At 39.5% G+C, this 15,184-nt stretch overlaps 1 protein-coding gene across 8 annotated transcripts in view; it reads right to left on the bottom strand.

Annotated features, from left to right (window-relative positions):
- BEND4 (BEN domain containing 4) overlaps nucleotides 1-15,184 on the bottom strand; it is a 371,611-nt gene that overhangs the window by 22,317 nt on the left and 334,110 nt on the right. For 2 of the 8 annotated variants that reach the window (XM_082390680.1, XM_082390679.1), the window contains one exon: nucleotides 1,318-14,190. In XM_082390680.1, the coding sequence (XP_082246806.1) occupies nucleotides 13,973-14,190 (218 nt within the window). In that variant the 3' untranslated portion in view covers nucleotides 1,318-13,972. Of the gene's footprint in view, nucleotides 1-1,317; nucleotides 14,191-15,184 lie in introns of those variants that run through there. The other 6 variants (XR_014244105.1, XR_014244106.1, XR_014244104.1 and 3 more) reach the window with 6 other exon arrangements.

Below are 15,184 nucleotides of genomic sequence, written 5' to 3'. Positions count from 1 at the left end.
CTTAGCCACTGGACCACCAGCAAAGTCCCAGAATGATGGTTTTTTAAGAGTAAAGATTTAACTAGGAATTTTTCATTACAATACAGGCTTTAATCATAGGACTTTAGAAGAAAACTCTTCACTTCCAGCAGTCCATTTAAAAAATGGCTGTGGATGATTTAAAAAGAGCAGTAAAATAAGTTGTAACCAATGTAACCTATAGCGTGTAAGGGGCTCACCCAGATCCTTCTGTGTTCATCCTGAGCTGTGTCCTGGGAGAAGCTGAGCCAGGCATGGTTCTGGGAAGAGCCCGCCTCCCTGTCTCAACAAGCCCAGATCTTGCAGCGGCTATTTCTGATTCTCTCCAGCCAGAGCCCACTGGCTGGAGCCCAGTGACCAGCTGCAGCCGGTATGAAAGCTGCCGCCCAGTGTCATTCTGAAAAGACCACAATACTCTTTCCTCTGCATCCCATCTTTTCCTGGTGACAGGGAACCGAAGACCCAAGGGCAGGCCCAGGACCGACCACTTGCATTGTGCCTAGCACACACTAAAGACTCAATAAATGCTTAAAAAAAAAAAACAAAAAGAAAGAAGAAGAAATATAAAATAAAATTGGGTGTTTGATTACAGATAGCTCAAAAGGGAGACGGAAATAAAATCAGTTTTTGTTAATTGTTAGATAAGAATTGAGCAGGAAGAGACAAGAAACAATGATTTTTAAAGGTACTTTACAAAAACACTGGATCATTATCTGATGACTTGCTTGTAAAAGTTGCTTTATTTTAGGAACAAATTTAAGTGACCGGATTTTAAACATTCTGCAAGTATTTTCCTGGTTAGACACTTAGTACCTAGGCGATAGAAACATCTGCTCGCTGAACAGGTATCACTGCAGAGTAAAGGCACTCAAACAATTGCATCTGCTCTTCTGATTAGAGCGAAGGGGAGGGAGGGGAGGCAGGAACATGAAGGGAATGATGTGGGCGGCTGTGTCTGCAGTGCCTGCTTGCAGTATAAACGGGCAGGCTTGTCTGCTCAACAAAATGGGAAGGATTGTTTCTAGCACAGAATAATTGTCCTTAAAAAATGCTTCCTTATAAATATTTTTATTAGTATACCTTAAAGCTTTTAGTATTAAAGAACCCACCAGATTAAGGCTTGGCATAATTTTGAGAAGGTATATGCATTAGTGTTTAGGGTATTTGGGGGAGAAAAGCTGATTTGTTTCGATAATGATTGTAGCACAGTCCTTTTTGAATAGCGGTATTTCATTTCTGGAACAGGTTCATCCATTTGTCTTTCTGATACCCTCTTTCTAGACTAATAATTTGGGCATTTTTTTATTTTTAATTTTTATTTTTATTTTGTGGACTGGTGAAATCAGATTTCTTTTTTAATATTTTAGAGCAACATATTTTACTCCAAAGCCTTTCTATATAGACAACAAGTACTATAAGAAGAAACAAACAAAAAAAAACTGTAAGGTAAGCTTTCAGGGAAAAAGTGATTCTGAGCTGAGAGAAGGTTCTAGATTAGGAGTTCTTAACATGGGACCATGGGTAAAATTTAGGGGATTCAAGAATCCCTTGGAATTTCCTGGAAAATCCTGAGTGTATCTAGGGAGAGAGTCCTGTGTTTTTATAAGATTTTCAGAGTGGTATTGACCCAAAAGAGTTAGAATCTTGTAGTGTGAGTGTCAGTCAAGATAGCCTAAGTTATGCTGCAGTAACAAAATAACCTTGAGACCTTGGTAGCTTAAAACCACCATGGTTTCTCACTACCTAAAATTACTTCCCCTCCAACTCATGTCAAACAACAGATATTTGTTCAGAGCTAATTCTGCTCAAAGGCTCCTAACTAGGGCCCCAGAGAGAGAGGGATCAGGTCCCCTGGACATTACATGTCTTTACCTCTGGACAAGTTCCTCACTTTCCCTTATCCACCAGATGTTTTCTTTATTTAAATTTTTATTGGAATATAGTTGATTTAAAAAGTTGTGTTAGTTTCTGCTGTACAGCAAAGTGAATCAGTTATACGTATACATAGATCCACTCTTTTTTAGATTCTTTTCCCATATAGGTCATTACAGAGTACTGAGTAGAGTTCCCTGGGCTATATGGTAGGTCCTTATTCGTTATCTATTTTATATATAGTCGTGTGTGTATGTCAATCCCAATCTCCCAAGTTATCCCTCTCCCTCCCACTTCCCCGCCCCCCCCCGCCCCCGTAACCATAAGTTTGTTTTCTACATCTGTGACTCCATTTCTGTTTTGTAAATAAGTTTATCTGTACCTTTTTTTTTTTTTAGATTTCACATACAAGCGATATCATATGATATTTGTCTTTTACAGTCATCCGCCAGATTCTTATCCTCATTGCAGACAGAGAGGGGATAGAACCCTGGAAGGGAAGTGACCACAGGTGGAAAAATTAAATTCCAGATAGATAAGTTGGAACAAACAGTCTGAAATGTTTTCGTCAGTGTTGGGGAGGGGTGGGTGGAGTAGGTGGCAGGGAGGTGTGAAGGAGATTTCTCATTTCTGGGCTTAGCATTTCAACATGACAATTTATGTTCTAGGAAGCACTCTAATATACTTATCATCCATACTTCATCCATTTCCAGGTAAAAATAGCACATCATAATACAGCGCTGTTACAGTAAACTTTCAAAGATAAATGCAAAATCAAGAACAGAAAAAGATGGTTGGTGGTGGTAGAGAACAAGCAGACAGAAAAGCTGAGCTAAGGGAAGCTGCAGTTGAGATATAACTTAACATCGGGCTTCCTGGCAGCCAAAGAAAAAAGGGAAACACCAACAAGAAATTTGGACAAGTAGCTGTAAAAATCTTACGGTTCTAGGGGACTGTATTGTTTTGATATTCATTTAGGCACTGCTAGTAAATAGCTGCATGAACTTGAACAAGTTACTAGAGTATTCTAGGCTTTACTTCCCTATAAGTGACAGTAATTGCCTGCTGAATTAGACAATATCTAAATTTCCTTTTCCCATAACTTCTCAGTTGACACTTCAAAGAAATGTCTTTATACTTTTCATCAGGATTATACACTTCTTCATTAAACACGTGTTTATAGTTCTCTGTAGATTCATGAAGATTTTCCCCTTTAAGTATCCTTAAAGAGAAACGTGACAGAATTCCCTAATCTTTACTAATTTTAAAGCTAACATATATTTCACATGTCACATGCCTAGTTTTGACTTTGACATTCTTCTGCAGTCACAGAAAAAACAGCATATTCAAAAATACACCAGAAATGAAAGGGTAATTATTTTGTACAGAGTGTTAATAGAAAACACAACACAAGCCACAAACACAATTATTATGTTTTTAAAATTGAATTGAAAATGCTTCTATGTTGCCAGAAAGGAGAAAGAATCATAGTCTTTGGTACCAAAAAAGAGACAGACTAGAAGACATTTCCATACCCCTGTTCCTCACATCTTGACAGGGCCTGAATTTCTTCCTAGAATCTGGCAGAGAGTGAAGAATGTTTTAAATCTCACTTATTGCTGGGAAGTGGACCTTCGCTTTTAAAAACTGTCTATATTTATATGTTTTCTGGTTTCTCTGCTTGTATCCAACCACACAGCTTACTGTTCATTATATTTCATTTTCATTAGTGGTATTCTTAAATATTCTTGTGCCTTGATGAATTTTTATTTTTCAAGAGTAAAGAAGGTAAAAAAAAAAAAAATCAGGATTAATCTGGTCCATAGCATTTTTTTTTTTTTCGGCTGTGCTGTGCAACTTGTGGGATCTTAGTTCCCCAACTAGGGATTGAACCCGGGCCCCCGAGAGTGAAAGCCTGGAATTCTAACCACTGTAGTCCATAACATTTTTGTTAGATGAGAATAAAGATAAACATTTTAAAGCTGTATTTCAAAACCATGTTTTAACCTCATTTATTAAAATTTGACAGTGCATAAGTACAAGGTCCACAAGATATTCTATTTTGATGTAACTCATCCCACCTTATCTATCTATCTATCATCTATCTATCTCTCCATTCATTCATAGAAGCAAGCATATTTCTTAAACATCAGGATCAATGAATACAGAGGACTACTGAGAGAGGCATTGAGACTGTGTCTCTATGGATCTTTAGGACTGAATCAGAACCAAGACTCACCTGGGACCCAGAAACTGCACCAATATTCATCTGGGAATTTTTTCAGGATTTTGAGCAGCAGTCTTCTCAGGCCACATTGAGGAATGAATTACAGTTGGATCAGCCAAAGCTGGGTAGACTTAAGAAGTAGTTACTGTTTCATCAGCCTCATTGTTGCAACTTTTTTCCTCAGCCTTGCAAATCTTCAAACATCAGTTTTATTGGAGTCAGTGAAACACGGGCTTCTCGCCTGGAGCAGGCCGCCTGGATTAGCATCTGGCCTTTAGCGCTTCACCACCACTAGCTCTGTGACCTTGGGCACATGTCTCTAAGCATCAGTTTACTCATCTGTAGAGCGGGGATAATATTAGAGTTTACCTCATAGGCTGTAAGAAGATTCACTGCGTTAATGATAGTAAAGCATTCAACTACTGACTTAAGAAGTAACTATTCAAATTATTAAAAATGAAAAGGTCATTTATGTAAAGAAGTCGACTCTCAGGATTTCACTGAAGGGGAACCAAAGAGATCTTTGAACTATCTAACTCATCCCCATGATCAATTGTGATTAACTTCTCCCCTTTACTCTGTCTCCGCCTTGCTCTACGTCCCAGGGGGCTGACCTGTGTGGACATCAAGGTGGTTTCCAGCTGCTCTCAGCTAGAGGGGAGCATCGTAAGGAGACAGAAGTGAGGAGAGAAGTAAGGGTACTGATTCCCCTGGCTCCGTCCCTGCAGGCTCTGCCGACTCTAACCACGTTTCCTCACATGGAGATCACATTTCCTAGCAGAGAGCCCTCATTCCAGTACACCCACTGGCTCACCTCCCCTCTTCAGGCCGACGACAGTGCCCTGCCAGTGCACGGTCTGGACACTACACTCCCCATCGTAGTTTCAGGCTACCCTGCTCACACCTTTGGACTAAGTGTTTTTATCCAGCTCTTCTCAAATCAACCGTGCCATCTGTTTCCTGACAGACTGGTTGAAACACCAGGTATGTATCACTAGGATGGTGTCTATGTGAGGCCTGAGCAACAGCTTTAAGGGGAGGGGGGAAAAAGGAAAAGAGAAAAAGAGAATGATTCGACCAGGATTTGGGAGCACACCAAATTCTATATGAATAATTCTTTCCCTGAATTGGCATGTACTTTGGCTGATATGGTCAAATTGAACTATTTTGGTATGATAGAGACAGACTCAGTGACCTTTATTTTCTCTCATTCTATGCCTGATTCAGCTTTGTAAATACAGTTTTATGGGGGGAACAAGTTGCTCACTGGAACTTGGGATTTTCTCATAATTCATAATAGGTCTTGGTCATTTTTCTCCAACTAGTTATTCAGCCGCTGGCTGTATTTATTTGGCTCTTGGGACATGGTACCTGATACAGGGCCAGGCACGTCAGGCTCTCAGTAAATACATTGCATGAATGTATAATCAACTTTAAAGGGTTCATCCATGTTGTACTATGTATTAGTATTTCATTCCTTTTTTATGACTGAACAACACTCCATTGTGTGGATATACCACATTTTGTTTGTCCATTCATCAATTAATGGACATTTGGATTGATGCCACTTTTTGGTATCATAGGGCTCCTGTGAACATTTGTGTACAAGTTTTTGTGTAGACATGTTTCCAATTCTCTTGGGTATATACCCATGAGTGGAATTGCTGGGTCAAATGATAACCTATATTTAACTTTTTAAGGAATTGCCAAACTGTTTTTCAAAGTGACTGCACCATTTTACATTCCTACCAGCAATGTATGAAGGTTTCAATCTCTCCATATCCTAGCTAGTATTTATTATTGTGTATCTTTTTCATTGGTATTTCACTGTGGTTTAATTTGCATTTCCCTAATAACTGGTGATGTTGAGCATCTTTTCATGTGCCTATTGGCCGTTTGTATCTTCCTTGGAGAATGTATATTCAGAACCCTTGCCCACTTTTAATTAGGCTATTTGTGTTTATTGTTGAATTGTAAGAGATCTATATATTCTGGCTACAAGTTTCTTATCAGATATATAATTTGCAAATATTTTCTCCCATTCTGTGGGTTATCTTTTTGTTCTTCATGTTGTTCTTGGAAGCACCAAAGTTTTTCATTTTGAAGTACAATTTATCTTTTCTTTTTTTTGTCACTTAGGCTTCCCGGTGTCATATTGAAAAAAACCATGGCTTAACCCAAGACGATTCACTCCTGTGTCTTCTTCTAAGAAGAAGACTTCTTAGAAGGCTTCTTTTATAATTTTAGCTCTTCCATTTAGGTCTATGACCTATTTTCAATTATTTTTTGCACATGGTATAAAAGTAGGGGTCCAACTTCATTCTTTTGGATGTGGATATCCTGTCGTCTCAGCATCATTTGTTGAAATGACTATTCTTTCCCCATTGAATTATCTTGGCACCCTTGTTAAAAATCAATTGACCGCAAATGTAAGGATTTTTGTAGGCTATCTGGATTCCTTGCATTTCCATCAGAGCTTTAGGATAAGCTTGTCAATTTCTGCAGAGAAGTCACCTGAGATTTGGATAGAAATTGCAATGGACCAGTAGATCAATTTGGGGAGTATTGCCATCTTAACAATATCGATTCTTCCACTCCATTATCATGGGATATCTTCCCGTTATTTAGATCTTTTAAAATTTCTTCCAATAAGGTGCTGTAGTTTGCAGTGTACAAGTCTGGCATTTGTTTTTTAAAATTTATTCCTAAGTATTTTATTCTTTCTGATGTTATTGAAAATAAAATTGTTTTCTTTAATGTCATTTTCAGAGTGTTTATTGCTAGTGTATAGAAATACATTTGATTTTCGTATATCGATCTTGTATCCCGCAACCTTGCTGAATTTGTTCCTAATACTTTTTTGATCTGTAGCTTTTACTCTGTGTGACCTGCTACAAAATATTAAAAAACCGAAGTTACTTAATAATCCTCTTTTAATGCTTTAGAATAATAAAATAATTTAAATTTCATTTTAATTGAAATCCCAATTCAAACTCAAATTATTTGGACTAAATTATTATTTTTTCATCCAAAACTACTGTTCAGAACATTGCATCTTGCAGTGCAAAAATAAAACATCTCTTTTCCCTAAAGTGAAAAATGTGTTTTGTCTTAGTTTTTACTTAGCCTAACTTATGAATGACACTTACTCAATTTCGCTGTTCAGTAATGGTTGATACATCAGGTTTGTAGTTTACGTAATGACTAAAAGTGGGAAGCCACCACTACGCCACCTTATTTAGCCATAGCTACTTTGCTTTTGTAGTCAGGTCACTGTTCAAAAACCATAAACAAGCAGCGTCTGTTTACTGTTAAAGGTCAAGAGCAGCAGCTGTAGGGTTCCTCCTCTCCCTGATAGAATGGAACTATAGAAGCATGTATGTTTAAAATGTGAATGTACAAAATACTGTACAGAAATCTTGGATTACACTCCTGGATCATCATTGGTTGTCCCTTTCATTCACTAGATCAAGCGAATTTTTGGATGAGTTCTGGTCAGTTCCCTGACATAACTGTCTTTTCTGTTTAAACAAACAAACAAACAAACAAACAAACAAACCAGAAGATCGTCTTGAATTGGAGAAAGATGCAAAAAGCAAGTTAAAACACTTAACAGAGACTTGACATTTATTGTGCAATTTTATCTCCAACAGAACATGTGGCATTCTAGAGGTATATGAGGTAATAAAATCAATACTCCAGTTAGAACACCTGAAATAATTGACTCTAGTAACAAATGTTTCTTATAATTAAAAATATTGAATGTTTAAAAAACTCTTATAACATTTTAAGTTCCTAAAAGAAAAGTGCCTAACACTTAAAAAACAACTTACTCTTCTATATAAATTGTTCACAAAAAATCTTGCTATTCTATATTACACTACGCATTTATAGTTTTATTAACATACCTCTGGTGGGTTTTAACTCTACACAGTACAATCAAATAGAAATTATTCATAGAGAATCAACAAGACTTCAACAATAAAAATATTAGGATCAATGGATTTGTCACAGTTTCTCCACAAGTGTTTATCATAGAAAATAGAGTAAAGGCAAGTTGGCCCCAGTGTTAGGCTGCTACATGAAGTTCCAGAGAGGAGAGACACACAAAGGCAATGCTTAAATGGGGCAGGGTCGGACTAGACCAGTGACCTTGAAGGTTTCAGGACCCCTCTCATGGACTGGCATGCCCTATTCCTTAGAAACAAAGCCAGGCCCTGATGGCCATGGCAAGCTCTTGAACTTAAACACAGCCAGAGATGTTAAAGCCACAACTACAGGAAAGAACAGATTACTGTATTTTCCTACAAAAACTTCACGACAGTTCCCACAGTGACATCATAGATTGAAACCCTCTCTTCCAAACCAGACTCATCAATTCTAAGGCTATGAATACAACAAATGTGAAAAGTGAATGGACACTGGCTAACTGATGTCCAGTGCCATTTCTACCATCTAGCCGTTTCCAAAGACCATCACTTCACTGAGTTCAAAGTTCTGCTTTTATATCCCTGTGTTTTTGTACTGGGAACCTATAACAGAAATGTGAACAAATTTTAATTTATTCACTACTTCAATTAAACAACAAATCCATTCCGAAGTGTTTAAGGGGTTTGAGAACCTTAACTACTAGGGAAAACTGAACTAGTCATTCTGCTTACTAAACCCAAAGATTTCCTCTTATTAGCTGAGTACCTTGGGCAGTGTCCTTATCAATAAAATGGGGTGGTAACAATAACACCCTAGAGGGTGGTTGTGAGGATTAAAATGAAGGGATGCATTAAAGTGCTTACCAAAGTACCTGGCGCACAAGGCCTCAATGTATATAAGCTATAGCTATTGTTATGGTTAGTGGTTTTGAATGGGCCTAAACAGTTTTCCAATGTGCACAAGACCCATCAGGCTACTTGTAGTAGGGCAATTATTCTGAGAATGAACAGGCTTTTGAATAAGTCATCTTAGCAGATGAATTTTCACTGTAATTTGGGGAATTGTGATTCAGTGAAAACCTAGCCTGTGTATTAGCCAGCTATGGATGGTCATGAGGAAATTTAATCTGGTTACTTTTACCACAAAGATCTGGTAATTTAGTGTTTTCAAGAGCCAAGCTTGCCGAGCTGGTCATTAGATGAGTGAAGTCCAGACCTCTCAATGTTTCTTGCAATTGAATATACTGTGGAGGGTAAAAGTGGTCTCTAACGTGTAAACATATCCGTTATAGTTTTGAATTTTAATGAGGAGGCAAGTATTGGTGAGTTATTATTTTTGCACTCCATGTTGTCTGGTATCAATTCTTCACTCTCCTCTAAATAATAACACAAATAGAAGAACTGATGTCACTGGCTGATAATGTAAGTAACTGCGGAGGGCCATCAACTGGGTGACATTTTTCTACATTATTCAAGTGAAGTGGTTATTTTTATCCAGTACTTACACGACTGAAAGAAGCCATCACTATGTTTACAAAAATATATCATAATGATACATACTGCTGTTTAGACACATTTACACTAGAGTTCTGACTCAAGCATCCTATTTGACATGTTTTGCCAAGCAGTTTTGGCAAGTGTCACCACGTTAAACACGCACCAGCAAGACTTGCACCATATGTGCAAAATCACTTTCTATTACATTTCTAAAAACTGGTATATAAGAGCTGTCAAAAATTACAAACATCTGTACTGTGAGATGAGAAAAGTTTAAATCTTTTTTAAAACGAAGTTATCCAAGAATGAGACTTTTTATAATGATAGAAATCTAAGAAAAACTAAGGAGGTAGTCAGTGGGTATTAGGTTTAGGTTCTAAAGTACACGCTGAATGACAAAATTCAAATGAGGGCAACATACGTTTGCTTTCCTGAAAACAGTGCCTGCTTCATCCTACTTGATGCTCCATCCATTTTCTGATGCAACAGGAGGTCAAACCATTAAAGGTGGCAGGAAAACGTAGACATCACGAACTTGTAGATTCCCAAGTTTGTATTATTGTCTAGGGTTTTGGAAAACATCTGATAATACAAGAATATACTGGACTTAACCATTCTATCGATATCTGACACACGGAGGAGCTGGATCAAATAAGATATTGAGTAATTTGTATCGCCTTATAATCCTGGTGAACAAATCTCTCAGGTCAATGTGTTTATGACTGATGAAGGGCTAAGAAAGATCCAGAATATAAAATGACCCACTTGCTCTACAGCTATGAAGTAGCCACATGTATAACATATCTCCCAATTCCCCTACCAAAGGAGATGATGACTGTTTCCAGCAAATGCTCTAATACTACCCTCTCCATTCCTAGTGAAGCCTTATGAAACATAAAGGGTGACAGTAACCGCAGTGCTGTGGTGGAAATTCTCAGCCAAGAGAGTGGTGCCTGGGTTCAGGGCTGAATATTTTCAGTTAACAGTTTTTCTCCAAAGCACTTAATACTGAGGTTAAACCATGAGATCGTGAATGGTGGACCTTCAAAAGAGACCGTGAGAAATGGGACCTTAGTTACTGCTCGCAGAATACGACACATCCCCCCACCCCATCTCCCGGTTCCTGGCCTACATCCTCCAAACGGATCACTGAAGGGTTATGCTGGGCCAAGCGGAACTGCGCTTGGGGTTCCATTCACTGGGAAAGCAGGCATGCTCTTTGTGATGTGATTTTAATTTGGGAAAACTCAGGACACATCAAGACACTGTCACTGAGAGTAGGTATGGTCCCCTTGATAGATGGGATTAGGAACCATGCCCAGTCACTGACAAAAATACCAAATTTGGTCTGTGGTGTCAGGCCAGACCTATGACCTTTTCTCTCACCAATGTGGTGGAGCACAGCTGCATCCTGAGCTGTTTTAATTCGATCTATGTTATTCCAGTGCTAAAATGACTCAAGGAAGCTGCTACAAGCTGACATGAGTATGAGTGTCTCCTCAAGAGAGCAATCTGTCCAACTGCCAGACAAAGATGTAGAAGATCAAATCAAGAAAATATACGGGTCTCCAGGTCTCCCAAGAGATCAACGGAAAGGCCGACAGAGCAGTGACAGCTTCCACCCTTCTCACTGGTGAGCTTTTAACCTTGCTACAGAGGCTGCAATGGCCTTACTAAAAAAATAAGTGAGCGATCCTCGCAAACCCTGATTTGAAAATCAGGTGAGCATGCAGGCAACCACCACGAGCCAGGTGACATACCAGCCTTAAAGGGGAAGTGCAAATAGCAGCGTGTGACATGGACTAAGGAGAGGACAGAGCAGAACAGCCAAGCAGGCACTGTGTCACAGCCCAGGGGCCATTAGTGCCCGGATCAGGCGGTGGGCTCAGCTAAAGGAACACAGCAACTACATCAACGGTGAAGAGTGTAACGGAACGTCTGACTGGGGACAGGGGATCGTAGGTCCTAGACCCAGGAGAGGTGTTAGAACTGGCTGCGTGATGCTAAGTCAGTCATCTTTCTGGGCCTTGATTGCTCATGTGCATAGGAGATGGCCAGTGTGCAGCTCTTAACATTTTAGAATTTGTGAAGTATTGGAAAACAGCTGATAGATAATTCACCTGAAAACAGGGGTGGGAGGAAGAGACCAGGTGTGCCTTCGAGCAAAGGCTGGTGCAACCACTGGCCTTGAGGGGCAGAGCCTCCTGACCCCAGAAGCCTTCTCAGGGGATGATAAGAGGAGTGGAGCAAGCACTTGTCGCAAGCATGCCAACCTGTACGGCTATGGAGAGTGAACGCAGAAATGCTCCATCACCACCTTCAGTGAAGATCAGCACAACACACGGCTCCGTGATGACGCGTAGATGTGAAGATGTGTGGAATTCGCAAGCTTTCAGGGAAACGATAAGAATTGGAAGTTCTTTTTTTTTTTTTTTTAAGGCAGTGGTCAAATATTGCTGCTATAGAAAAAAAAGGACAGTGAACTCAGCAGTAAGGATAACTAAAGTCCAATGCAAAGAAAGGAAAAGTAAGATGGAAAGACAGGTGAGCTTACGGTGGTATTTTTCTCCTGGCCAAGATTTCACGTCACCAAAGATTCTTATAAGATATTGACTTCCTAGACCTTGAAAACTCCTCAGGGAGTATCTTTCTTCCTTGGATAGCCAAAGATACTAGTCTCATCGTTCCCAGAAGCACTGCATTTGCCCTTATCTTTTCCTTTACTTGCAAATTTTAGCTAAGTTGCTCCAAAACAGGATTGAAATATTAGTTCTCCCCATACCATTGAACAGATCTGACAAATGACCATCTCTATAAACAAACTTTTCAGTGGGCGAAACTAATAATCATAACAAAAGCTAAAGAAGGACCTATTGCTAGGGTCATGCACAGAGTTGATGCTAATTATAGAAGATAAAGGGTAATTTATTATTTTACTTTGTCAAAAAGTGGCAAAAAACCCTCTTTATGCATGGATGCTCATAAACTTCAAATGAATTTCCAACCCATTTTCAAAACCCTTAGTCATGGTTGTAGATGACATTAGCAGCCTTCACTAACAGCTGTCCATTTAGCCCTCAACTCTACAAAGAATGCAGACATCTGGATTAGGGTGATAAAGGAAGCCTCCCCTCCCACCCAAACCTGAAGCACTCAGAAATAGATTCTAGCATCTCTAGAGCATCTGCTGATAAGAAATGGTTCCAAAGATATTACTACTAACTTCACAGATGAAGCTCAACAAATTAAACCAGGGAAAGTGGGTGGGAGTGGTCACTGCTAACTCAGCCAGAGCCAGTAGTTCACGGGAATACTGGCGGGAAGGAGGCACACAGCAGTTGGGATGAAACATTTCCATCGGTGACAACAAGAAACAAGATTTATGCAAATTCTAAAGATCAACTCAGCACAAAAAGACCCTCAAATTTCTGAGAAATTACAGACAAGCCCATTGCATAGTTGTCAGAATGGCCTTGAAGCTGTGTGTATACAATTCCAGAACATCTGGTCAATTCAGTGAATACCATCAGTCACATCACTTGTTTGGTCCTCAGTGCACCAAACTGACTGAAATTCTCATTGTTCAACCCATCACTTTGGCATTGTGTCAACAAAGCCCGATTTAAGGCTATGGAAACTGCGGATCTGTGAACTTACAAAATCGAGCATTTGAAAATGGTTTTGAATCTTTGGATGTTTCTTGACTGATACAGTGAAAACTATTACTGTTTGTTAACTTCAGAGATCATATAGTGCCTTCCCGATCAACAGAGTAGAAATTTTTTTTTTGTGGTAAAAATAACAGCTGACTCCCAATTAATCATTGTCTACAGGTGGCTTCTGATCTCTGGTTTCTTTTTAATAACAGGCTCTGTCAATGTAGACACAGCATGCAATGTCACCTATCCTATGTCTTTGCTGAGAAGTATAAATTCAAGTCTTTGGAAAACATAAAGACAACTTATTTGAATTAAGTTAAGAGAATGCTTATTCCCTGTCCCTTAAGATAACGCCATGTCTCTACCTTCTCCCATGGGCAGGAACACTAACCCAATCTCTGTGGGGACCAGCTCTGCTCAGGAAACAGCTGACTTGAAGATTTCAGACAGGTGACCAGGAGCTCACCTCTCTTTCCTCAGCCTCACCGTCTAACTAGTCATCATTTAAAATCAATTGTCATTTTTTCTTTGTATAATGGAATATTCTGAAAATCTCTGTAGGCTCCACAGACTTCCCAAACAACCCTAAAATGGGTTTGTACTAGGAACTGTGGCAGTTAGGTCAAGAGTTAAGGTTTAGGATATGTAAACCTTAACTCTGTTAGGATGTGACAGAGTGACATGCTTTGGATTCTAAAGTGATGGTAAGAGAACATTCACAACTGGAACTCTTGAGAGGACCGGCTGCTAGTGTGGAAAGATTCTGTCCACTAATCACCAGACCCATCCTGGGAATTTTTACTGAAGACTTCATCCTGGGAAGCCTGGTGATCGATCCCTTCATAAAATGAGCCTCCGTTGTGCAGGAAAGTCCCCACTGCCCGCCCCTGCCGGGCGTGACCCACGGCGTCACTGAACACTTTGTTTATCTGTTCCTCCGAGGGCATCCACCAGTCGGGGTTGGAGGTGCAGTGCATCCTAATGAATTCTGTGGGAATACACACAACAGTAAAAAAAAAGAGAGAGAAAAACAGCTGGTTTGGGCAGCGAATGATAGGAAGGCTGCTTAAACTTTAACAGAAGCTCTGTAAGAAAAGCTTTATGGGACATCCAATGTAATGCCATGATGATGTCACTTATTAGACCCAACTTACGCCATACACATTTTCTACTCAGGTGCAGAAGTAAAAATTACATAAGTGAGAGTGACCCCTCTAAGGCACGATTGCTATGAAAGGTAAATTTGATTTGCGAGGCGTGGTATGCACCATGCTTGGTAAAAAAAAGTTAAGAGTACATTTCAAAACCCTGTTGTTAACGTGCTCACATTTTTAGAATGTTAACTATCCTCAGAAGCACAGCAAATATCATTAGATGGTATTCTTTAACCAGCTAATGATTTGTAGATTAAGTGCAAAAAAATAAAATCTCAATGAGTAAGAAATTGCCTAAGTTTTGGTTCAGAAGAGGTTTTCACATTCTTAAAATGTTACTATAGGCTATACTTTCTCTAATTGTGATATCTATAAGTGTACTGACAAATATTTTTTAGATGACTTTTCCTCCAAATATTTAATAACCTCTACAAGACAATGGTTCTGGTTGTAGGAATGGATTTGCCTGAAATTTATTTGTGAAATCCCGACCCTATTTGCCCATGGAAGCTGATGCTTTTAAGTACTTGGACCAGAAAAATCCCATGAACTGAGCTGTGCCCATCTTAGCAGAGACGCAGGGGCAACCCCTTCAACTCCATGCCTGAGGTGAGAGACTCATTCACCTCGCCTAAGTCCCAGCCCTAGTGGCCTTCCTTGGGGAGACAACTGTGTTTATTCAGCTCCTCGCCCCGGAAAACTGTCAGGAACCAGATGGCTTATGCTGGGGTACAGGCCTAGGAAACGCCGAAGGATGCTTTTCAGACCTAGGTCATGGTCATTATAATGCTGAGCAGAGAGAAAGGAGGTATTCTGGGACCACGAGTG

Source organism: Balaenoptera borealis (assembly GCF_965194805.1).
Source record: "Balaenoptera borealis genome assembly, chromosome: 4".
In the NCBI taxonomy this organism is placed as follows: domain Eukaryota; kingdom Metazoa; phylum Chordata; class Mammalia; order Artiodactyla; family Balaenopteridae; genus Balaenoptera; species Balaenoptera borealis.
The sequence above is the reverse complement of the archived record's forward strand: the minus strand, read 5'-3'. Positions and strand labels throughout refer to the sequence as shown.